This window comes from Lagenorhynchus albirostris, chromosome 3, assembly GCF_949774975.1.
Source record: "Lagenorhynchus albirostris chromosome 3, mLagAlb1.1, whole genome shotgun sequence".
In the NCBI taxonomy this organism is placed as follows: domain Eukaryota; kingdom Metazoa; phylum Chordata; class Mammalia; order Artiodactyla; family Delphinidae; genus Lagenorhynchus; species Lagenorhynchus albirostris.
This window is the reverse complement of record NC_083097.1, coordinates 29,215,219-29,241,494: the sequence shown is the minus strand read 5'-3', so window position 1 is coordinate 29,241,494 and position 26,276 is coordinate 29,215,219. Positions and strand designations below refer to the sequence as shown.

General features: G+C 41.3%; 1 protein-coding gene across 1 annotated transcript in view; it reads right to left on the bottom strand.

Moving 5' to 3' along the window:
* The window catches only part of SPEF2 (sperm flagellar 2), a 170,632-nt gene that overhangs the window by 53,593 nt on the left and 90,763 nt on the right, over window positions 1-26,276 (bottom strand). Inside the window, exons 20-27 of the mRNA XM_060146018.1 lie at window positions 21,823-21,971; window positions 16,936-17,063; window positions 16,714-16,852; window positions 13,230-13,367; window positions 9,957-10,108; window positions 5,640-5,820; window positions 2,450-2,597; window positions 244-372 (exon numbers count right to left, since the gene is read on the bottom strand). Of these exons, the coding sequence (XP_060002001.1) occupies window positions 244-372; window positions 2,450-2,597; window positions 5,640-5,820; window positions 9,957-10,108; window positions 13,230-13,367; window positions 16,714-16,852; window positions 16,936-17,063; window positions 21,823-21,971 (1,164 nt within the window). The remainder of the gene's footprint in view (window positions 1-243; window positions 373-2,449; window positions 2,598-5,639; window positions 5,821-9,956; window positions 10,109-13,229; window positions 13,368-16,713; window positions 16,853-16,935; window positions 17,064-21,822; window positions 21,972-26,276) is intronic.

Sequence of the window (26,276 nt, the reverse complement as noted above, 5' to 3'; positions counted from 1 at the left end):
AGATTTTAATTACTGCTGGTGCTCTCCTAACCTCTTCTCAAATTCCCTTTTTGAGATCCCAGCAGACAATAATATGACAGTCAGATCTAGTCTTCATACGGTCACATGAAAACAGCCAACTGAATGTTGTACCTTTCAGTTAGTTTGCTTTGTGTCCTCATAGACAAAAGCTAGCCAGGGGCTGTTTGCCTACTGGTCTGTTTTCTACTTAAAAGTATCATCTTAGTTCTTTCCAATTGCTACCTTCAAATTGCAGGGCAGCAAGATGCTCTTCCTTTATTCTGAGCCTCAGTTTGTTTTCTATTTCCATTTCTTCAGCCTCCTCTGCTGTTACTATTACAGGAGTGGTTTCTGCCATTGGTGGGGATTTACCTGAAAGGGCAATGAAACGTGCTGAGTTACCTGGCAACATACAAGGGTACACGAAGGGACTTGGATAAAATGAGGACAAAGTGAAGTGTGTAGGGTGATACATGTCTGGTGATTTGGAAAGGAGAAACCCTGGTCCAGACGGTGTGAGTGATGAAATATTGATAATCTTTCCTTGAGAATTCTTCATGTGGTGTCTGGCTGGACACATATAATAATACCCCCATTCGTCTAGCATCATGGAAAAATGAGGTGTGTGGCTCATGCAGACAGGGTTACAGACACCAAAGAGGATGCAATTTAGTGTTTGGGGACAGAAATTAGCAAACCCCAACATAGCGTTGGCCACCTGGAGAAGTACCGCTTCACAAGGGATACTTGTATTGGCCAAGTGTTTCCCAGGTCCTCATCAAGAGAAGATCAGAGAATAACCTCAAGCAGATAGGTGGAAATGTAGCTGATGGTCAAGAATTCGTAATCTACTTATTGTCTTTTAACTAGTGCTTAAATACAAGTACTTTAATGATTACACACGAGAATTAGAAAATAAGAATTTGCCAGTGTTTGGGCTTCCCTGGTGGTGCAGTGGTTAAGAATCCACCTGCCAATTCAGGGGACACGAGTTCGAGCCCTGGTCCGGGAAGATGCCGTGGAGCAACTAAGCCTGTGCGCCAAAACTACTGAGCCTGCGCTCTAGAGCCTGCGAGCCACAACTACCGAAGCCTGCGTGCCTAGAGCCCATGCTCCGCAACAAGAGAAGCCCCTGCTCACCACAACTAGAGAAAAGCCCATGCGCAGCAACAAAAGGCACAACGCAGTCAAAAAATAAAATAAATTTAAAAAAAAAAAGAATTTGTCAGTGTTTGAGAATTTGCCCATAAGAAATGGCAGTGAGATTCTAGCTGCAGGCCACGCTTGTACTATTCTACTTAGTTCAATAAATCTTTCTTGAAGGTCTGATCTCAAGGGGTTCAAATTTTGGGAAGAAGACAAATGTAAACAAAGAAATATAATAAGATGTGTTAATTTCAATAGTGAACTTAAGTATAAATTACAGATGAAAGAGCCCTTAATCTCTCTGGGTTTCTGTTTTAACATCTGTAAAATTAAGAGATTGGACCCAACCAATTATTCCACTAAAGTAAATAGGAAGCATTTCCTTCAAATGCTGCTTGTTTCCTTTATGTTCCGCATCTGAAATGGACCAAGGTCGCCTGTTCTTTACTGTGGGGCTACCCTCTAGCTGCTTGGATGGACTCCATCTGGAAAGCATTTTCTACCCCTCAGATGGAGTGAGATAACTGCGCTCTCCAGGGACCTCTACCTCCCCCATAAAGAACAATGACCGGTCACATGTCTGTCTCTGCCATTAGACTACAGTCCTATCAGGGCAGGGACCACGTTTCTGCTTTTTTAAGTTTATCGCTGTGTCCTTAGTACCCATCCTCATCATGTTCTGCATGTCAGGGGCCTAACAAACACATCAGGAGCAACTGATCAGTGGAAGGACTTTTGCTCATGTGCTTCCCTCTCTTCCTCTCTTGCCTCAAGTCACTGCAAAAATGTGCAAGTGGAAACATTCAGAGGCCAGGGTAATGTTTGTGGTAGAGCCCACCCTTTCCCCTTTTCATTCCATCCTGCCTCTGAGGCTGAGTTTTAGGTAGGAGGCCTCCAGGAGAGAAGGACTTGCTTGAATGAAACCTGAAACCTGAAACCTGAATTAAACCTGAAACTTACATACTCAGAATTAGCTTTTAACCCTTTCTTGATCAAGGCAGCCAGTGTCAGCCCCCTTGCACACACTTTTCAGATTACATAGTGTCATCTTGGAGTTCTTTTCACGTGTTCAAAACTATCTTTGAGATTTATTTCACCCTGGATACACTTGGCTATTCGGATAAATGCTGGCATGGAGAATGTTTGCCAGCTAACACTCCGGCTCACAGAAGACTGGGTCTCGAAGTAAAACCTAATGAACAGCATTCTAGTAGCTCAGAGGCTCATGTGCCTGGTTAAGTGCTTGTTCTCCACCAAGGAGAGGTTAAGCATCCAGGGTTCTGGATGCTAAAGCCATGAATACCTTTTCCTTTTTTGTCCTCTTCTTTTTTCTTGGGCGGCTCCTTTTTCACTTTTTTATTTGCAGCTACCTGAGGAGGTTTTTCTTTTGTGTCTGCTGTCTGGTTTTCTTTTTCTTCTTCCATGAGTCTCCGATGAATTTCAGCAGCCACCTGGTTGTATAAGAGCCACATTTCAGTTAATACAACATTTATGAAAGATGATAGCTATTTGGATTTAGCCGTCACCCAATTCCATTGAAACCTCATTCTACAGCAAACATGCCATGTACTCAATCTTTACAGAACATTTAAAAGATTCTACTTAAATGGAAACCTGTCCCTGTCCCAAGATGTAGCTTCCCAGAGGCCACCTGTGTGGAGGCCACTCACTTTCTCAAGCCCTGCCTGCCATTCGTCTTTAGTTACACAAACATTTCTTTCTTTTTAATCTCAGACCCTATGGATTTAACACCCACTATTCTTCCAAGTGCCTGTTATTTCTTGGCCTTCAACCTGGGGCATTCCTTTATATCATTGTTTCTCAGGGTTTTTTTCATTATTGATTGTTTTTAAGTCAGTTTCTCCTAACCACATTCCCCTTTCTGAAATTTTAATACTGCAGAAGGGTATCTGCCTATGTATTTCATGTGTGTCTGTGCTTCGTACGTAAAATTGGTGACAATTTTTCATGTCCTCCAGCCAAGTTTTGGGGGCACATGCCCTGTATTAATTGGGCTCATGGACACTTGAATCCTGGGCTTCCATTCTATTCTAACACTAGACATCACCCCAGCAAGGTGCAGTGTTCATGAGGATGACCTGTCCCATAGGCTAACTGCATTGCTGCTTCTTAACTTCCTCTACTTGGGGGAAATTTCAGCTTCTCTTCATATCAGCACCCTCCTTTCACTCTCATAGATTTCCTGGTATGGGAGATTAGTTGTGTGGTCACAATACAATAGCTGATGAAGGGCAGAGAGGGAGATGTGCGAAGTGCTGCTGGGATTCCTCCATCTTGCCTATGAGGCTGGCTGTGCTCTGCAGGCAGCAGGAAAACCTTGTCTTGGGGCTTGTACAGCTGGGGCTGTGCCTGCAGTTAGAAAGACTGGACTTTTTTTTTTTTTTTTGCTGTACACGGGCCTCTCACTGCTGTGGCCTCTCCCGTTGCGGAGCACAGGCTCCGGATGCGCAGGCTCAGCGGCCATGGCTCACGGGCCCAGCCGCTCCGCGGCACGTGGGATCTTCCCGGACTGGGGTACGAACGCATGTCCCCTGCATCGGCAGGTGGACTCTCAACCACTGCGCCACCAGGGAAGCCCTGTATACGTTTTTTTAATCAAATGTTCTGTTGATAAAAATGGATTTCATGATATATACTGTACTTTCAAATTCTTGGTAAAGCTGAAAGCAGACTTGTTAACATTCTCCCCTAAATTGCAAGCAATTCATTTTTGAATGTGTTCTTGCAAACCACGGTGAGTTAGCAATTTCCTTTAAAATTGGATTTTTCTCCTCTGTAAACAACCTTGTGATGATAATTATCATCATCCGCATTTTTCTGGTCCACTTCCCTCAAACACCTCTGGGTCTCTTTCAAAAATTAACATAATTCACAGTACATCCAATAATCGAGCTTGTAAGGCTGAAGAAACTCTAGAAATAATGTGAGTGTTAAACATGACTTATTTCTTTGAAATCATTGCACACCTGCTAATTACAAGAAAGTTTTACTAAAAATTAACATAACGTACTAAATGAATAGCTCCTGGTAAAACTGCTGTGTAGCGAAAAGCCCATGTTAAAGTGCTCTCATTCCAATTGCCCTGATCTCAGCTGGTCCTGTTCTCTCAGGCCTGTTTCATCTGAAACTCAAAGTTCACTTAAAGACATGTAATATCAAAGTCATAAAAGTCTATTAGAAATATAAAAGCAGGATTCAAATGTAATTATTAGGAATATTAATTACTGAACAATCCTTCCTCCTATGCCTTCTATGTGGTTTTCAAAGGTTCACAAGCAAAGTGGTACAGTTTTGAATAAACTTCTTAATATAATAACCTATTATATTTAATTTCTAAAAAACTTTCATATGCATTATTTCATTGGATCTTTTCAACCATTCAAGAAAGGAAAGATAAGGTAGAATGTCTCCCATGTTACAGATAAAGAATCGAAGACTCAGAGAGGTTAAGTGATTTTCCTAAAATCACACAGCTTAAACAAGAAGTGTAGCCAGTGCTCTTTGTGCTGTATGATACTCTCTTTCTAATAATCTAATATTTAAAATCTCATTTCCTCAGGTAATTTTAATGGGATTCATAAGACTTGTAAGTTGTCTTTATGTTCAATTAACAGTAAGGATACTAATTCATCTACTTTTTAGAACTTCTAGATCCGGTTTCCCACTCTCTGGTCCTTGGTAGTTGTAGTCTTTGCCGTGATCCTCCTTGCCATGACCATCATCATTTATATGAACATCAGTGTCACCAGCATCGCGGCAGCAGCATCTCAAGAATGTACTGAGGACTCAGTATTGTGTTAGATGTGGGCATTATGCTAGGTGTAGTGGATACAGAAAGTTTTAGAACCTAGCTAAGTATTCAGGAAAACATTAATAAGGTAAAAATCACAAACAATAACCTAGATACTAAGAGTCAAAAGTGGGAGAGACAATAAATGCTACAAGGATTAGAAGAGCATGCAATCAGAGAAGGCTCAGTCTTCAGGAAACAGACAACCAACTGGTTGGGAATCAAGGTAGGAACTAGTTTTGAAGACTTAAAGAAAGTAGAGGCTGAATTTCTGACTTTAAAACTTGATAATCTGGCCCTACTGGACACCATGCTTAAATGGCAAGGTTGGCTAGGAGCCTCTCTAGATGGGGTTGCTACTTCCACTTGGCCACAGTCCCACTCCACCCTATTGCCTTATACTTAACCCATCTCATTGACATTTCCTGCTTGGCCCTGTAGAGCCCTGCACTTGGAACCCTGGGCCAGCATAGAAAATAATCTAAATGTTGGTTCACTCCTTTCTTGACCTCATATATTTGCTGATTGAACTTTTTCTTTCAGATAAAAAGAAAAAACTTCTGGGAGGTATAGATTTATATTGTGAACATTGTGTAAATTTTCTGTTCATAGCATATTACCAACTTTGGAAGTTAATGAATGGGTATTACTGAAAGGAAACGTAGTAACCAGCACTGCTTACCATGTGAGATATTGCTAAAGAAGACTGCTGCCACGTGTCCATCACCATCTTCTCATCTGCCTCAAAGTTTAACTCTATGTTTTCCAGTGAGTAATCAATCTTGCCCTTCAGTATGGCTTTTGTTTTTGGTTTGGATAAAGATGACGCTGGAGAATTGGGTCTTTGATGAACTAGGGGAATTCTTGGGAAAACCAACAAAAAAGAAATATAAAGATTTTATTTAACAGAATCCTATTTTTGTGTCCATGTTACTTGGTGAATTTCATTGTCCTGCTTTAATCTCAATTTTCACAGTTTTCTTGGAAGAACTCTTTAGATGGAGAAATGACTATGAAAGGCTGTATTGTGGTCTACACCTCCTAGAGAAATGGAAATAAAAACAAAAATAAACAAATGGGACCTAATGAAACCTAAAAGTTTTTGCAAAGCAAAGGAAAACATAAACAAGACAAAAAGACAACCCTCAGAATGGGAGAAAATATTTGCAAATGAAGTAACTGACAAAGGATTAATCTCCAAAATTTACAAGCAGCTCATGCAGCTCAATATCAAAAACTCAAACAACCCAATCCAAAAATGGGCAGAAGACCTAAATAGACATTTCTCCAAAGAAGATATACAGATTGCCAACAAACATATGAAAGGATGCTCAACATCACTAATCATTAGAGGAATGCAAATCAAAACTACAGTGAGGTATCACCTCACACTGGTCAGAATGGCCATCATCAAAAAATCTGTAAACAATAAATGCTGGAGAAGGTGTGGAGAAAAGGGAACCCTCTTGCATTGTTTGTGGGAATGTAAATTGATACAGCCACTATGGAGAACAGTATGGAGGTTCCTTAAAAAACTAAAAATAGAACTACCATATGACCCAGCAATCCCACTACTGGGCATATACCCTGAGACAATCATAATTCAAAAAGAGTCACGCATCACAATGTTCATTGCATCTCTATGTACAATAACCAGGACATGGAAGCAACCTAAGTGTCCAGCGACAGACGAATGGATAAATAAGATGTGGCACATATATACAACAGAATATTACTCAGTCATAAAAAGAAACGAAATTGAGTTATTTGTAGTGAGGTAGATGGACCTAGAGTCTGTCATACAGAGTGAAGTAAGTCAGAAAGAGAAAAACAAATACCGTATGCTAACACATATATATGGAATATATAAAAAAAATAAAAAACACAAAAGTGGTTCTGAAGAACCTAGGGGCAAGATAGGAATAAAGACGCAGACATAGAGAATGGACTTGAGGACACGGGGAGGGGGAAGGGTAAGCTGTGACAAAGTGAGAGAGTGGCATGGACATATATACACTACCAAATGTAAAATAGATAGTTAATGGGAAGTAGCCGCATAGCACAGGGAGATCAGCTTGGTGCTTTGTGACCACCTAGAGGGGTGGGATAGGGAGGGTGGGAGGGAGATGCAAGAGGAAGGAGATATGGGGATATATGTATATGTATATGTATAGCTGATTCACTTTGATATAAAGCAGAAACTAACACACCCTTGTAAAGCAATTATATTCCAGTAAAGATGTTAAAAAAGAAAAAAAAATGTTTTATGGTCTAGAAAGTCTAACAAGAGGAAACTAGAGACAAGCAATGCTAAAACATAATTTTTAGGTCTAATTCTCAGTAATTATGAGGAGGGGGATTAAACAATGGCAATTATGAAGACATGCAAGTTTGAAATTTATCTGGGATATAAACTTCTGACAAGGTATAAATCAGTCATGAAAAGCAAACCAATAGAACTGGACGTCACTTCTTTAAAACGACTAGCAGTTGGCTTCCGGAAGTAGACAGTTAAAAAGCAGGATATGACAGATGTGAGGTCTGCAAGGGGGTGTCCCACGGAGGTGTGAGAGCTCCAGCAGCCCTCCCTACCCTTGAGAATAGGTGATGAAGGCTGTCTCTGTTTCGTAAAGTGCTGTGGGAACACAGAGTTAAGCTGCCTCTCCCCCTTTCTCGACCATATTGCTGCCCCTATGTAGAGATTTTAGAGCTGCCCCTGAGAATGTCCTATCCCTGAAGGATCCCAGGATCTCAAAGGCTAACTGCAGGGAACGATCCACCGAGCAGAATGCTAATTGCGCTGGGATCCCCCTCGGTGATAGAACATAGGAAGAATTTTCGGCTAGGGCGAGGAATGGGCAGAGAGGAGCTCCAAGGATGCCTTTGCTAACATTGGAGGAGGAACAAGCATTTGGCTTGGCAGACTCAAGTTGCCAGGGACCAGAGCAGTGATGCAGAAAGCTGGCTGTGAACTCCAGCACGCAATTAGCTTGGCCTTGTTTTGAAGCATCGGACAAGGTTTTCTGAAGTTGGCTCTTTGATTCTCATAGCGCTTGGAATTCTGACAGTGCACCATGCCTTATAAAAGCAACGTGTTGAGGGTCTACAACTCAGTATATGTCCACCCACAAGGAGAGTTGACGTTTTAATAATCAAGTAGTGCTTAATCTCAGTCACTGAGACGTGAGATTCACGTGTCTAATAAGGTAAAGGCTGTGTGATCATCTCTACATGTTTAATACGGGGCAATAGGCGTTCCTAACACCTTGCTTTGGAGGACAGCAGTGGTGACGTATCAAATCCAAAGGGATTTGGATTTAGAATTCATTTACTGGGAAAAATTCTGGTCAGCTAGCTCTCTCACTATCAGTAGATGTATCAGTAGATACGAACTGGGGCATGTCACTCGACTTTCTGAGGCTCCATTCCTTCTGGAAAAATACAAATATAATAATAATATTGTTACACATTATTGGTTATTAGTTAACACCATTATTATTATTATTATTATTATTATTATTAGGTTGTTGGAGGAATAAAATAGACAAGCTGTGTGAACATGCTTAACACTCTGCTCGTTTCCCTATACATATGAAAGAGACTGGTTGGTTGGCTGACGCATTGACTGGCTGAGAGTTCCAGGGTATACTCACAGCAGTGATCTGAGGTTGAGACTGGTGCAGAGTGTTTTGCAAAAAGTAAGAACTGGCTGTTCTTTTGCCTGTTTCATTCTACTAACCAACATTAATAGCTTCCCCATTATGCCTGACTTGCTATTTTGTGCTAAGAACAGAATGCCCTGCTACTGTAGACATTGAAACTTGGCCTCTTTTGATGACTCTGACTGTTCATATCACTTTGGGAAATTTTTATTGTTCTTAATTACAAAGGTCTCTTTCAGAAGGTTGCTGAGTTAAACATTTCGCTTGTATCTGTGTCAAAAAGAGTGTTCAGACTTCTTGTGTTTTCTTGCTTACTCGTGGTCCTGACAAGGACATGATGGGACCAGATGGCAGAAGCCTAGAAAGAAATGGGCCTCAGATCACTGTGGAATCCTATCATGCACAGGCCATTGCAAATCCTTTCTGGAATAAGGGAGGGTAAAATGAGGAATGTAAGAACATGCGATACTCACAATTAAAACAGTGCCTGTGAGGAAGAAGGGTTTGTTGTCATATTATGCAATAATATGATGACGATAATAGTCATCACTTATTGAGAGGCACTGGGACTAGGTCTCAAGTCTTCTGACTCCCAGGCATGGTGCTACGTGTTTTGAGGATTTCATTTTCTGTAATCTTCACAACAACCCTACTTTACAGATGAGGAAACCAAGTCTTAAGAGAGTTGGGGTGACTTTCCCAAACAAATTGTTTTAATTTACTTACATATAGCTAGTAACTGCCTGAAAATGTCATTTTTCTTCCACACTTACCACCAAGTTTATTTTCTTACCGGTGGGAATCTGATGTTAGACTGCTACTAAGTTTCAGTCTCACAAAGTCATAATCACATATGACTGAGTCTCTACTGTTTCTCAATTTCCTAACCTGTAAAAGAAGACTCATAACACCTGCCATTGTCATTTATATAATGCCATGCACACACACAAATGCCCACATATGCACAGAGCAGCTTGGGACCTTTCATAAAAGTGGTAGAGGGTCACGATCCCTTACTAGAAACCCTTGTGGTCAAAAGTGTTTCAGAATTCAGAATTTGTATATACTATATATTCCATAATATCCCCAGCAGTCTGTTGGAAGCACTCTGTAACAAAACACACTACATCTCTGCAGCAAAAATGAGTAGATATTCACTATAAGTGGGATAAATAACGCATATCAATAGTCTTGAGTCGAAGTTTTCAGTTTTTAGAGTTTTTTTTGGATTTTGGATTAGCAGATACAAGACTGTGGTTTTATTAGTGGTATTCAATTTAAAATCACAAAGCTTTATGTTGAGACTGATTACAGTGCAACGTGATAGCCCGCCTTACCTAAGCTGGAAGTCCAAAGTATCTTTACTATCCAGTTGGACCAATGGGACTCGAGTAAATCTCTTAGTGTCATCTGTTGGGATTTTACATTCCATTCCCCTGTAATAATCTTGAAGCAGTCTCTTCGTATCTTGGAAACGGTTCAGTTCTGCCTTTAATAGAAAATACGAATGTTAATACCCAAGACAGAACAAGCTGATCTGTACATATGTTCTGTATAAGCCCTGTAAGCACTATTTTATTATTTATTTATTTATTGTTTTTGCGCGGTATGTGGGCCTCTCACTGTTGTGGCCTCTCCCGTTGCGGAGCACAGGCTCCGGATGCGCAGGCTCAGCGGCCATGGCTCACGGGCCCAGCCGCTCCGCGGCATGTGGGATCTTCCCAGACTGTGGCACGAACCCGTGTCCCCTGCATCGGCAGGCGGACTCTCAACAACTGCGCCACCAGGGAAGCCCTGAATAAGATGCCATCATATATCATATAAGCAGAATTGATCAAAAGTCCTCTCAGATTTATGGTAACTAGTAAATAATGCTTTCTTACTGTTTCTCTCATCACAAAAACTTAGTTTTGAAAGAAATCTTAGAAATCATCTAGAATAGCATTTTCTAAAATTTATTTTGTAGAAGCTTTGTCCTATAAGCTCTTAATGAGCACCATGCTGGGAAAAAAACAAACAAAAACTTTGCAACGTCAAATAATTTCAAAAATGTTAGGTTAACATACCAAAAGAGTTTCCTTATTGCAGGGCATCTTAATATCTTAATATGTCAATATGCTTGTCAATCTCCCAGGGAGAGGGAAGGGTAGAGTACATAGCCCTTCCCAAAGTCTTCGGATCATCAAGTCCTTGTTTTGTGAAACATCTTGTAGGACTAGTGTTCTGTGGAATCCACTTTGGGAAACACTTATCTAGGCACAGGCCCTTGAAAACTTTCATGAAGGTTCTTTCCCCTCCATAAACATGTGCAAGCTTCTCCTTATGAGCTCCTGGACCAGCAGCTCAAGTACCTGAAAAGTCTGTTATTCGATGGACAGTTCCAATCATTAGGATTGTTCTTCATTTATTGAACTGAAATCTACTACTCTCCTGTAGCTTACAGCTTTGGTTCTTCGTAGAATCATGCCAATCAGCGCAGAACTAGGCTTCTTCTGTTCTAGGTGGCCAGCCTTTAACTATGTGAACACTGATGACAAAGCGGTGGTTAGGGCTACTGGCTCAAGAGTTAGATTCCCTCAGTCCAAATCCCAGCTCTCCTACTACTGACATGTGGCATTGGGCAAATCACTTCATCTAGGTTTGCCTCAGTTTCCTCATCTGTGAAATGAGGATTGTGAAAGAATTGACAGCCTAGGGTTGTTGTGAAGGTTTAACCTTCACATGAAGGGTCCTTAGAACAGAGTAAGAACTTAATAAATATTAGCCTTTATTTCCTTTACCCTCTTTTTTCCTAGTTGGCTTTAGATGTGGATTCTGTTTCTCAGGGAGAGGGTCTGAAATGTAGGTCTTGTGGGGTGTAAGAGTTTTACCATTTCTGAAAGAGGCATATATTGCTTGGACTAATGGGAATGATTTACAAAAATTCTCTAATCCCTTTGCCTTCGTTACTGGGTTTCAGTTATTTCTACCATAAACCTTTGAAACAGCTGTTCCAGCATTCAATCTCTGCTTACCCAAACTGGTGTCCCAGGGATGTTACCCAGGCAGGTTTAGGCTGCTGGCTGTCTTGCCTTCATCCTCAGCACAGCCCATGCCTTGTGGCCCCCACCTGGATCCCAGAGCTAGCAATCAGTGAGGCTGCTACTGCTTCTCAGGCCGCTGCCTCCTGTGGTCCAGCTTGCTCCCAAACCAGGGGCTTGTCTCTGTGAGTGCTGGAAGTACTCGCATCCATGGTCATTTTTTGAACAGGATTTATTGAACACCTACTATGCACTAGCTCCAGTGATCCTCAGCTAAATATTCTCATTTCCTGCAGTAACTCCTCCTGTAAGCTAATCAGTTCAAGATCTGAAAGGTACCCTTTTCTACTCTATCCTCACTGCTATTTTCTTAGGAAAATATACTCATGTAGACACAGCTTGACCAAGACAGCCTTCATAATCCTCTCAGCATGACTAAACTACAGACAGGTTTCTTCCTAACTCCAGACTCCTGACCTCCCTTTTCTCAGAGTATTTACTTTAGGAAACTTGTCTTTGTAAGTCCATTCTCTGTCCCTTTGAGATGTAAATCTTTTCAAAATCCTCCTGCTGGTTTTAGAAATCAGAACTGTCTCTCTCAAGAACCTGGGAACCATCTCTTTGAAATGTAAGCATATGAAATGAAAATGGAACTCCTATGTCCTGGTCCTCTGGGAGGAGCGGAGTCTGACTTAGGAAGACACCTTGCTCCAAGTTGTAAAACTACGTGCATCAAGAAGAGAAGGGAGGGCTTCCCTGGTGGCACAGTGGTTGAGAGTCTGCCTGCTGATGCAGGGGACACAGATTCGTGCCCTGGTCCGGGAAGATCCCACATGCCGTGGAGCGGCTGTGTCTGTGAGCCATGGCCGCAGAGCCTGTGCTCCGCAGCGGGAGAGGCCACAAAAAAAAAAAAAAAGAGAAGGGAAAGTTTACTTTTCCTTTAGACGAGGCCAATCAAGCAACACAGGTTGTGCCTGACACCCCACCTTGCGCCAGTTCTTAAAAACCCTCCAGCCCTTATTCCTGGCAGAGCTGGGTATCCAGACTTGGTCTGTGCTCTCTCCCCTATTGTTGACAACACCTTGGCATAAAATCAACGTCTGTCTCTTCAACTTGTCCAGTGCAATTCATTATTTTAACGGGCTGCAGAAATAAATTAATCAGATTGTTCCAATGAATGGTCTATTTTTCCAATCCGGACACAAACGTTTTTCAGGAATCGAGTGCCTGCTGAGTCTGATCCAGCCCACGCTCTTGTGGCAGGGCTGCTTTCCCGGGGACACTGTGGGTGTCCGCTGGGAGAGGCTGGTGTGGTAACGACCCAGGACAGACACCATCTCTGCTGTCCCCTCCACAGCTCTAGGCCACCTGGAAACAGCTGGTGAGCTGTAGCTTGAGATGCTACCAGTTCCGGCGTTTGTTTGGCTGGGGACAGAATGGCTTATTTCAGCTAACCTCCTTGGCAAGTTGGAGCTCAGGCTGGGCAGAGCGCTGTGAGTAAAACAATCCCCTCACATTCCCAGAGGAGTGGTTACAGGATGGATGTGGCCATGGAGAGAAGTCTGTGTCATCCTGACCGGCCGCTCTTACCTGCATCAGCGAGAAGAAATGGTTCATCGCGATTCCGATCACGTCCTGCAACCAGCTCTCGTTAATGATGTCCAGACACTCCTGCTCTGCCTCTCCCCTGCGGGCATCACAGATGTCCCATAGGCGGTCCCGTAAGTCCTGCACACAAACACTGCTGTGAGACTTCAGAATCACAGCTCAGACGACCTCCGTATAATAAAACTAGAATCCTTTGCCTGTCTTAATGCGTCTGAAGAAATTTAGACCTAATACACTCATATATTTTATCCCTTCGGTAAACAGATATTTACTTTGCTTCTACTCTGTCAGGCCTTACCTTTCTAAGACCCCCTCAGCACACCTTGTGCCCAGGTCCACAGTGTACTTTATTCATGAGGGGCTATGTTTTATGTATTCTAATCCTTCCTCACAAGATTTGATTGACCAAAAAAGACCTTTCAGGGAATTTTTGAGGAAATGGTGTACTGTTGGTGTAAGAAATATGCTGCTTTATTGAATCCGAGGGCATAGGTTTGTTAATTAATCATGAGTGGAGCATGTCATTCTCCAAGAAATAGGGTCTGAGCTTAATAGGACTGTCTGAAAATAAGCTTTGTATTACAGAGCTAGCAGTGAAAAAAAATCTTTTAAAGATCCCAGCTCTGCCACTTACCAGATCCTGAGGATTAATGTTGATGATACCTTTCTATGTGTGTCAGTGTTCAGAATATATGTCATTAGACTTATATTGACTCATTTAATGCCTCACAACCACCTCGGGTCCTATTATTTTCTTCATTTTGCAGATGAGGATACTGAGTCAGTCACAGAGAGGTTATTTTCCTAAAGTCACATTATGAGCAAGTGGTGGAGGCAGGATATGAGCCTGTGGTCTTGTCTGTACCACTAGATTAGGGCTCAGTTCCTTGACCTGTAAGATGGGGATATTGTTTACCCTTTGGATGTGCTGCAGTTAGCCTAAGCCTGTAAAGCACTTGCACACAATAATTCCTCAGTTATAAACAGTATCATAATCTTATTCATAGCAATAAAAGATCTGTTTAATTAAAATTCCATTAAGAAAATATATACAGTCCAATAAAACTTGACAGTTTTCACGATCATAATAATTGATTGAACATTTACTGTGTGTTGGGCATTGTGTTAAGTGCCTGACGTTGATTACCTCACAAATCCCCACAGGAACCAAGGGAGAAGTTTCTGATGAGAAATTTGACGCCCAGAGATGTTGAGTCACTTGCCTATGGTTTCAGCGCGGTGAAGTCAGGAATTCGAACGCAGTTTGGTTCTGGTGCCTATAGTGGATTTTACTTCTGTGATGCTGTGTTTATGGAACACTTAGCATTTTGGTTTGTTATCTTGTGGGGGCTTCACATGAAATGAAAACATCACAGGCATTTTTATAGCTATACACTAATATCAGAACAGTACGCCATTCTTTTAGAGCTGACCTTGATGTCTCCCTGGTCTTTCCACAAATGCTATATCAGACATCCAGTGAGGACTGGCTTCTGCTCCTCAAACATTTATACATTTTAAAAAGACAGGAGAGGAAGCAGTTGAGGAGAAAGTACAAAAGCAGGAGCCTGGGACCTTGTTTCTAGCTCTCTTTCTGCTCCCGACTCACTGGGAGGCGTTAGCAAGTACCAGTGTCTCTGTGGCTTGGTTTTCTAATGGTAAAGTGAGGACAACATGATAGCAGAACCTTTCCATTAACTTCTTAGGATTGGAATGAAAGAAGCCAAGAACAAGGAATATTACCAGGAATAAAGAGGTTAACTACTGGCAAATAGGATGATGGATTTGTCATTTCCAATTTTGCTTCTTTTAAATATCTAATCTGTCTGTAATAAACATATGGTACTTCTGGAATACAGGAGGGCCAGGATTGTGAATAGGCAGGAAGGAGATAGGAAAGGCAGATATGTTTTAGGATTACCATTTGAGGAATGTCTAAGAACAGGTAAAAGACTTCAGTTTATTGGGACATTGATTAATGCAATACCTCCTGGATTAAACCCTCCAGCACCCTGGTCATCCAAGTTACCATAATGCCTTCACTTAATTTCAATAGCTTCCCAGCTGGTTTTCCAACTGCTCTCAAACACACCAAGCATCCTCCCTCTTCAGTGCCTTCGCTTTTCCCTATGCCTGATACACTCTTCCTCCCCAAATCTGCATGGCTTATCTCACTCAATCTCTCCTGTCCTGAGTTTGCTCAAATATTGCCTTCTCAGTGGGCCTTTCCACAACTACCATATACTAAAACGTATATCAACGTTCCTTCCCTCATTGCCCTGCTTTCCTCCTTCACGTAGCTCATATTATCAGTGACGTACTCGCTATACATTTACTTATTTATTGCTCATCCTTTGCACTCTGGCCCCCAGAACATAAACATCCTGAGGTCATAGGCTTTTTGTTCAGTGTTGAACCCCCCGCCCCTTGAGCAGTGCCAGGACCATGGTAGATGCTCAATAAATATTCACAGAGCAGATGAATGGGTCATGGGGGTAGAGCTTGGGAATTTGTTGTCGTTGATAAATAAATACTGAGATTATAATCAGATATGACTACTAGTAGCCTATACTTAAGGTTGTGGAAGGGGAAAGACTTCCCCTGACAGGATAAGGGGCTCTGTAAATCTACACAGGAAAGACAAAAGGTGAGAGATTGAAATCAGGCTTCTTGTATATCAGAGGACCTTTTCTAAAGCATCAGGGTAATATACTCTGAATTTATCATATACTTATGAATTTATCAAAATCTGCCTGTCTACCAAGTGACAGGCACTGTGCTGCTGGAATACCAAGATGTATGAGATTTGGTACCTTCCCTCAAGGGATCTATTCAACAGAGGCAACACTTCAGGCTTTCTGGGATGTTCCCTCATTCCTCTTCTCCCTGACATCAACCAACCATATAAATGTAGCCAAGAGAGGCACGTACTTAATACCAGGCTTGGACACACTTACATGACCCAACAAAAGGGTTAGGAGTCTACAAAGTAGATGTCCAGAATGCTCTTGCACCACTGGCCTTGGCTTCTCCTTTCACAAGCATTGGCTACCATATTCTCATTCTGAGCTCAAAGTACAGAAGAGCGATTGTTCTTGAAAGTCGGCAGGTTGGTGTTCAAACCATTTCTCCCCTCATCCTCATACCTCATGAGAGTAAGAAGGGGATGAATTAGGCTTTTTTTGGTTGTTTGTTTTGTTTTGCGGTACGCGGGCCTCTCACTGCTGTGGCCTCTCCCGTTGCGGAGCACAGGCCCCGGACGCGCAGGCTCAGCGGCCATGGCTCACGGGCCCAGCCGCTCTGTGGCATGTGGGATCTTCCCGGATCGGGGCACGAACCCGTGTCCCCTGCATCGGCAGGCGGACTCTCAACCACTGCGCCACCAGGGAAGCCCTGAATTAGGCTTTTGAAGTACAAGATTTGAGAGTGTGGAAACTCTGGCCCCGCGGGTCATGGATTCCCTTACATTCACTCTTTGGTGTCGTTCAGCCTTCATTTCCTCATCATCCCACAGGTCATCAGGAAGAGAGTTGAAATCAGCCTGCCACTGAGATACAAAATCTTGCTTGTGGTCCGGACGCCTTAGAAACTGCTGGAAATCTGTTCTGTAAGGCATTCAGAGAATCAGACGGAGCTTATATGTCCTGCCTGTAAACTACACGGTTGTAACTTTGGAAACTTTACTTACCTAATATCATATAAGTAAGCAAGCACCGTATGCTGGCCTTCTCTCAGGTGCCTGAGTACTGTTTTGATGGAATTTATATAGGAATTTTCTATCAGTTTCCAGTAAGGTACTAAAAATGATTGTATTTCCTGTTAAATGGTAAAGCATAAAAATCATAATTTCAAAGTGAAAATTCTTCTGCGTAATTGAGTCAAAAGGGCACTACTAAGCAAGAAGATCAAGTTGCAACTGCAGCCACTTAAGGCAACTCTGTGAAACTTCTTGCTCCTCCTTCCTCCCCTCCCCCAGCTAATTCCTATTTCAAATCATTTTTCATGTCTGAGCGCAGACATATTTTTTTCCAGAAATCCTTCCCTGATCTATCAAGTGTATAGGGTCATCCTCTGAAGTTCTGAAGTCCCACCTTAGCACCCTGTACTTCTCTCATTAGAGAACTGATGGCATTAATTATAACTGTTTATTTATTTGTCTATATTCACCTCTAGAACAGCAGTCTCATAAAACCAGGAAGAATTACTATCTTATTCACCACTAAACAGTTTTTCCTATAATTACCACAATGTCTGGGATATAGTAAGTGCTCAAGAAATATTTATTGAATGAGTGAATTGAATAATCACAGACCTCACATTTTGCCTAAGTTGGAGAACACCTAGCGTTCTTGTCAGGGTGATGATGAGTTATTTCTCTGAATTCTCCCTTGAGGTTTTACCTTTGCTGTAAAGTGCACCATGAAAATCAGAAAGTTTCTTTTACATTATCTTTAATGATGCAAATAAACAATGAAAAATAAGAAGTAATCAAATTGAAATAAAGTTGAAGATTTTTTTTTTTTTTTTTTTTTTTTGCGGTACGCGGGCCTCTCACCGCTGTGGCATCTCCTGTTGCGGAGCACAGCCTCTGGACGCGCAGGTCCAGCGGCCATGGCCCACGGGCCCAGCTGTTCCGCGGCACGTGGGATCCTCCCGGACTGGGGCATGAACCCGTGTCCCCTGCATCGGCAGACGGACTCCCAACCACTGCGCCACCAGGGAAGCCCCCATATTATATTTTAATATAAACTTTCTGTACGAATTTTTCCCTTATTGGTTGTGCATTTATTTATTCAGGGGCTTGCACATGGGGACCTTGGAGGTCATCTGGGCTAACTTCCTCTTCAACTGAGAAATGCCAAGAGATCTAGACACAGATTATCCAATCTCTGTGGACCTCACTGATACATTAGGCACATTTCAATGCAACCCCCTTCAGGGTCACACAACTTGTGTTAGTGGAAAATGCTTCCTGTGTTGAGCAGAAATTTGCCTTTCTGTATTTTCTACTTATAAGCCCTAGCTGTGCCCTTTGGAGAAGGACAGTCTACATTCACACCATCTTCTCTATGACAGCCTGTCAAATATTTGAAGACATTGGTGAGGAGAAGTAGGCTGGGATTCAGGATGAAACTCGCTTGCTTTTGTATTTCCAGCATCTAGTACAGCATTTGCAAATAACAGGTACTCAACAAATGTTAATATAGATGTAAGCGGAGTCACCTGAACCCAATTTTATCATGAGTTAAATTTTCAGGAGACTGGATGGCACTGGATGGCTTCATCTGGTTCTAAAGGCCTATGATTCTATGTCTAACCATACTTCAAGTATTCATTTATCATACACATTTACAGTTCTTTCAATGCTCCTCTGAAATTATTTTAACACCTTTCTCTTACCTAGAGCCGCTCTCTGGTTTCTAGTTTTTCATGATCTCTCTTAAAAGATGTGGTATCCAGAGTGTTGCTGAAGACCATTTTAAGTAAGCTGACTACTAAACTTCCCTCCTGGTGACTTCAAGTCATTAATTAACACTCTGTGCGAGGAGAGTTACCACCTAGGAATGGACCTAATTGAACTAACATCCTGTTCACAGTTCTTATTTATTTACAAGAACTTCATGAGAAATTGTCAAATGGTATTTTGAATTCAAGGTATACTATGTTCATGGTACCTCTCTGACCCACCTACTCAACCTTGCTATCAAAGAAAAGGAACAGGCCAGTTCAGCAGGACTTAGTCTTAGTAAACCTGTCTGACCTCTGGGTGATCACTTTGTATGTTACAAGTGCTTAGAGGCATGTGTTTAATAATTTTCTTTCCAATTTTGTCAGGGATTAACATCTGGATCATTGGTCTTTTATGCTACTAAATCCCATCCACCTTTTGTTAAACATTTAGTCATTAGCCCACATCTGGTCTTCTAGATTCTCCCGTATCTTCTGTGATTTCTATGAGTTATCGATAATGTCCCATCTGTAGTTTATTTAATTCTCTGGGACATTATTTTTCTGGGTCTAGGCACTTGAACTTATGTGACGTGACTAGATGTTAAGACCTATCCTTTCCAATTAAATAGTCTTCTCTTCATTGACTGAAGCATAATAGGAAATTGGGCAGCCAAAGCAAGTATCCTCCAAGCTTCAGAAGCTAGAAAGCAAAGACCTATCACTCCACTGCCTCCTTGGTGGTCTCTGAACCTTCCCTTGGGGCTGGCAAAGGGATAAGGACCCAGGCTCTGCTTGAACTTGGTTGCTGCCTCCACCTGAGAGAGCCAGATATGCAAGCAATCCCCCTCTTTCTCTCACTCTCTTTCCTTCCCCATGCCTATTGAGGTAAGATATATCTGGGGTCCCTGGAAGGCCTGGAACTAGGGTTGCCAGATAAAGTATAGGATGCCTATATATACTTCATTGATTATCTCAAATTTAAATTCATTTAACTGGGCATCTGTTTTTCCTCTCCATTAGTAGGTAAGCTGTGCAGCTCATGTGTGAGAAGCTTAGAGTAGAAAAGGACTAGGGTAGGTCATGTGGTCTGCTTTGTTTCCAGGTTCTAGGCTAATTCTGCTTGTAGCAAAAAGGAGTTCTCTACATGGTTTCACTTAGGTAACTAGAGGTCCGGGCTGTATATCCTCCCATTGTCCCTCCAGACCAACTCCCCATCCTTCACTCTCCATCCTGCTCAGTGATTGCTCTAGGAGGCTAACTCATGTGAATTACTTCAGGAAACTCCCTTGCCTTCCACCTCCCAGTCAAGAGATGTGAGAGCAGGAAGGACATGAGGTTTGGTTATATGCTTCCCTGCTCCTCTCTGCTGGTCACTGTGGGTGGCTGCATCCTCTGGGAAGGCCACAGCCCCTGGCAGGTGGCCTTCTCCATGCACAGGTCTTCCTGAGGTCTGGACATCTGCTTCCTGTCCTCAGGTTCTCAGGCCTAGGGGCCATAATAGCTCCTGGCTCTCTCTTGTTGAGGGTAACAATCTAATCCTTGTAGATTTTCTCATTTCCTGGCCACATACATATAAATCATCCTTTATTCAACTTTCTTTAAATTATCTTCTGTTTTCTGCCAGGATCCTGACTAGAAGATCTACAATGGAAGCTGATGCCATATCTCAGTGTGAATATTTATTTTTCACTCATGTTCTCTATTTCCCTCTTGTCCTCTATGAATTTATTTCTCTCAAGGGCTTCAATGTTTGGATTTAAGGATTAGATTTTAATATTTTTGTCCCCCACTCTCCAACTCCTACCAAATAATATCATTTTAATTTTATCTCCTTCCCAACAACAACTTCTGTATCCTGCTTCTATGACAGTTCTTGAATATATTTATTTTTCAAAGTAGCTACTATTTGGCTGGGTGATAGTAATTACACACATCTGTAATTCTATCATTTAATGTTCTCATCTTCAAATATTTTCTGTTCTAATTTCTCCCTCAATGCTAATTAATTCATCAAAGCCTTATCGGTCTTCCCTGGTGGCGCAGTGGTTGAGAGTCCGCCTGCCGATGCAGGGGACACGGGTTTGTGCCCCGGTCCGGGAAAATCTGCTGGACCCGTGAGACATGGCCGCTGAGCCTGTGCGTCCAGAGCCTGTGCTCCGCAATGGGAGAGGACACAACAGTGAGAGGCCCGCGTACTACAACAACAACAACAACAAAAAAGCCTTATCAAGAATCTCTAACATACTCTTCACTGTATTTGATTCTGTATTGAATACAGTGAATATTTACAATTTAATTGAGGAGATAAGTAAGACATTTCCCTAGGAATGTTCAATAACAATTGCAATTCATGATTGGGTCTCAAGTGCCTGGCACAGATGGTCAGGGCTAACAGTTCATAAGAGTAAGAAGCCATGGAGGATTGGAATTAAGAAGACAGGGACTGAGTCTTTCAAAAAACCCTTTGTCTTTTAAAAAGTTTTAAAAGAAAGACCGTTCTGTGTGATTGTCCCAAGATGATTTATCTATTAAAGCAGCCGGATTTGCCTAGGTGACAACTGGGCTTTGCAGCTGTCAGAGCATAAAGAACTGAATAGAGCTTCCAGGGCTCACCTGGGCATCTCCTTGCCTGACACTAGGGTACCCATTTAAAGAGCTGAGGCCAGATAGCTCTCTGTTCTTTTATTAGTTCAGTTAGCTTCAAAATTTTCCTTCTATTTCTAAAAAGTCAGGGGTTAAACTTCATTTGAAAGCGTTATGATGTGGGCATGACAGCACGGTTGGAGGGCTATAATTTGCTGGATATGTGTTCTGGGGAAGATATTCTTCCAGGAAACTGCATCTCTGCTTGTCCCTGGGGTGAAAATTGGTCCTCAAAGAACCCATTTGTTCCCCTGATTGCAGCACTCAACAGCCGCTCAAAGCATGACTCAGAAATTTTAGGGAGGAGAGAAAGCATGGGATGTGATGCAATGAGTATTCTCAAAAGATCACCTCGGCCTTTTGATGAATATATATATTACCAGCTACAAAAGGCCTTTTGGATGGTGCAAATAATGGTGTGAATCTTCCTATAAAGAGGAGAAAGAACAGATTCTACCAGCTTGAGTCTAAACTGCCGTACCTCAGAAATCGGTTCATTCACATAAACCCATTCGTCTGATCCTGGCTTAGGTGGGGGTGGCACTACGGGAGCAGGTGACACATCTGTAGAGTCAGCAGGTGATTTCTTTACTGGAACTTTCCCTCCTGGAGATTTTCCTCTGGGAGAACCTTAAACATGCATATTAAATCATGCCATTACAAGGAGATGAATGGGACCAGATTGTGGTGGGTGGATAAACCTATGATGCCATGGGTCTCAGGCAATTCATTAACTACTTTTTAAGCAACTTTGGGCAGCCTTATCAAATAAAAATTTAAAGAGGCATTCTCTATAGCCCCCAAATTAACCAATAATACCAAAAGCAATTTTTTTTAAAGCAATGCAACTTCTCTTGTCCAATTAGCTATGGAAAACAACTTGATATTTTATTTTCATCTCTGTCCTTGCTTCCACAATGAACACACGGGTTTTACAAAGTTTAGGCGCCAGAGGAAAGTGTATTTTATTTACTATTGCAAAAACTGGCAAACTAAACACTCACCCTGAATGAGAAAGAGAGTAGCTGTAACAGGAGCGGTGCTCTTGGTGTTTTTTGAAACCCAGGGGAGGAGCAGGGAGAAAGAATGCTATTGTAGGAGTCAGTGAGGGACGTAGGGGAGGAGAAGGGGTACCTCCTGAATATTCCCACATTCCCTGGATGAGACAGAGGGCTTCTGAGCGGGGAAGCTATATCTCTTTCTACCGTCAGGGTGTAGGGATGAAGGCGACTGCTGTGCTGTAGGTCTGGCTGAATTAAGGCATGGGCAGGAGGGGAGAAGAAGGGAGCGGGGAGAAGGAGAGGGAATGGAAAGAGAGAGGAAGGAGGAGAAGAAAGAAAAGGAGGTGGAGAAGGAGGAAGAGAAAGAGGCCTAATTTCAGCTCAGAATCCAGAAAGGGCGTGTGCCCCACTCTCTGTGAGAACATCCAGGGGGGAATCCAGACCCGCGAAGCAGTACCCTTATGGTCTAAAAGATCTTGTGACTGATCAAACTACCTTAACTCAGAAAGCACTGATATTCCTTAAAGGATCAAAGTTATAGTTTAGAAATTCACTCAGTTTAAATTCCACTTATTTTCAGTTTCCTTATTAAGATTTTAGATGCAGTTTATAGATGTCTACAGAATTTGCAGCATTTTTTTCCCCAAAATATATTTCTTTGAGTATTATTTAACGATAATGCTGTTTAGAAAAGTAAATACATCTTCCACTTTTATACTAGTTTAAAATATTTGGATTATAAGTAAAGGGGATATTGTTAATTATGTCATATGAACAGTTTAAATGACTTCTACTTATACAATTAAAACAAGTATTCGTCATCTACAAGTTTAAAGTTCCATCTAGGTATTTTTAATTAGAAAAATTTAAGAGCATCTTTTTTCAGGTGAAAACCAAAAATGTTCATAACTTGATATATTTTTCTGTATGATAATTTTTCATTCTCTGAACTGAATCTCTGGTGAAATAAAAGTGACAATACTATGGCCACTTTAAGATGAATTTCTCAAAGGAGAATTCCTAAGGAGAACTTTGTAATTATAAACGTGAGACTGGAATGAGTTCCTTTTTCTTCTTTTCTTACATATCATGATCATTCAGTGAAAACTAAGGGAGCCAGGGAACATTTTTGGACGATGTGCTTTGATCTCATTTAACTTTTATCTAATTGTTAACAATGAAAATGCAAGGGTAAAAGATTTGAATGAATAAAAAAATGTATCTATGTCACAGTGAGTGAAAGTAGATGCCACTTTTGAACAAAATCTATCGACATCTCAAATGTCATGAGGGTCATTCCTTGCACCACCCACGCAACCATATGAAGACTTCAGTTTCTAATAAGATATTTGCTTTCATTTGGAAGTTGGATTATTGAGTCCTCAGTGTGGCCATTCTTCATGCATAAAATTCTGGAGAGTAATCTATGCCTAGCATATAGTAAAGATAGATTTTAGCAAATTTTTTTTTTGTCCAGTTATAAGAACCTAATGGTATTACACAGAAGCACGTGGAGCGAGAACAAGTATAAATAAAATAAGGTCAAAAGAAAAATGTAATTTTAGGACATGGGATTTATTTAATCATTTTATCTGTAAAGAAATGGTCAAAGTTGAACCTATAGAGCAATAGGCTTGAGCAAAGAAAATAACATAGTAGGAGCTCAGTAAAGGTAAGAATAAATTTCATCTATTGATGAGAGGACATTAAGAAAACTAGAACACTTTCAGATTAAGTTGGCACTACTCAGGGAGATGAGAGGATTGTAGGAAGAAGGAAAAGATGCAAAAAGTCTGACTTTTTTTAAAGAAAGGCATTATTATTACCTTTCAGTCCTAAAATATTTCCTGGTAGGATCTGGCTTAATTAAGGGCTTCCCTAGGTAGAAGCCTGGTTAACAGTGATGGCTTTCTTATTGCCTTGGTTCAGCGAAAAATGACTCTGGTTGGTGACTAAAGTGGAGACTCAGGATGCCTTGGATAAGATGAAAATTTCTGCTCTGCAGCAATGTGGCCAGGAAGAGAAAGAGGTCAGTGCCAGGTAAGGAGCCAGAGATGGAACATGAATCAGCTTATTCTCCAAATCGCTATTGAGAAGGTATTTTGGAAAAGTTTTCTCTCCTTGGTGTCCTAGAGTTCATGTTGTTAGTCTAAGTGGAGCTGGAGATATGGAACGTGGACAACTATAAAGTAATGAGGACTGGTTATTTGGAATCCTTTATAGGACCTGATTTTAGTATAATTATACTCAGTGATAAGCGTTGGAAACTCCTTAAGTCAATTTTGCAAAGGATTCCCCTTCTTGCCCACAGTCTTTAATAACTTGGTCTAGAGTCAATAATCATATCCCATACTTATTTAGCCCCATTTACTCTGAGACAGATTCTGTTCCAGCTGCTTTTTTGTAGATTTACTAATTCCTTACTACAGCCACAGAGAAGTTACTTTCATGACCTCATTTTACATACGAGAGAACTGAGACTCACTAAGGTCAAGTTACTTGCCCTAAGTCACTCGTATGGTAAATGGCAGAGCTAGAATGTCGGCCCAGGCAGGCTGGCTCCAGAGTCCATGCATTTGACTGTCCTACTTTATTGCCTTTTAGTGTCTATTGATGTAATTCATGTTCAAAAGTGTTCATTAGATTGATATTTAGAAATCTGCAAGCTTTAGAGTAGTTCTTTTAATACTATTTGCTTAGCTCATAAATTGATTTTAAGACTGTGTTCTATTTACATTGCATTACAATTAAATTACAATTTAATTTTTCTACTTGTGGTGAAAATTTTATTAAAAGCTACAGTCTGAGAAGTCAATTCATTGAAAGACTCATACTAAAGAGTATAAATAATATTATTTAACTCATTTATATTAGATGATGGTATTAAGGAAAAATCCAGGGAAGCTATGAGAATAGTGTTGAGAGTTAATATGGAGTGTTGATGACATTCGCCGAAGTGTAAAGAGGCTCTAACTTTCCCTTCTCATAGGTTAATGATTCCTAACAAAACACTACCTTATTTATTTATTTATTTATTTTGCGGTACGCTGGCCTCTCACTGTTGTGGCCTCTCCTGTTGCAGAGCACAGGCTCCGGACGCGCAGGCTCAGTGGCCATGGCTCACGGGCCCAGCCGCTCCGCGGCATGCGGGACTCTCCCGGACCGGGGCACGAACCCGTGTCCCCTGCATTAGCAGGCAGATTCCCAACGACTGCGCCACCAGGGAAGCCCTACCTTATTTATTTTGACTCTCCATTTCCTCATCTTTGAAGTGGGAAATGATCATTTATACTTCACAGGTGGTTATGAGGATTATGTAAGAATATAAAAATTATCTTGTATAGTGCCTGGCGTAGGGTAGGTACTCCATAAGAGGTAGTTTGTTACTATGATTATGAATTATGTTATCAAAGGAGATTGTGGAATTTTGATATCTGAACCATGATTGTACATTAATCATCAACTATCTGATGTGTGGCATCAACTTTCAGATGAAACTTAATGTGTTTTGCATGTGCTCTAAAATCTACTAAGACCTTGTACATTGCACCACATACTCTCCTCTGTTTAAGGTCCCAGGTGATAAAAAATGTATTTTAGAAATTAATCTTAGAAAAAATTAGGGCTTTTTATTTCTATTTCAAAGTATTGTTATATACATGTTGTTTTTAAAATTGTAATCCAACTTAAATATTTTGGGGAACAGGACATATTATAAGTAATACGTTAGAAATAACTGAATGTTTCTGATATTCCAATGGCTAAAATAGAACAATAAGTCTTGGGCATCAATATAGTAGTGCTTCAACTTTAGGGATCACCAGCATTCCCTAGAGGGCTTATTAAAACACAAATTGCTGGACCCCACCAGGAGTTTCAGATTCAGTAGGTCTGGGGTGGGACCAAGCATTTGTTTTTCTAATAAGTTCCCAGG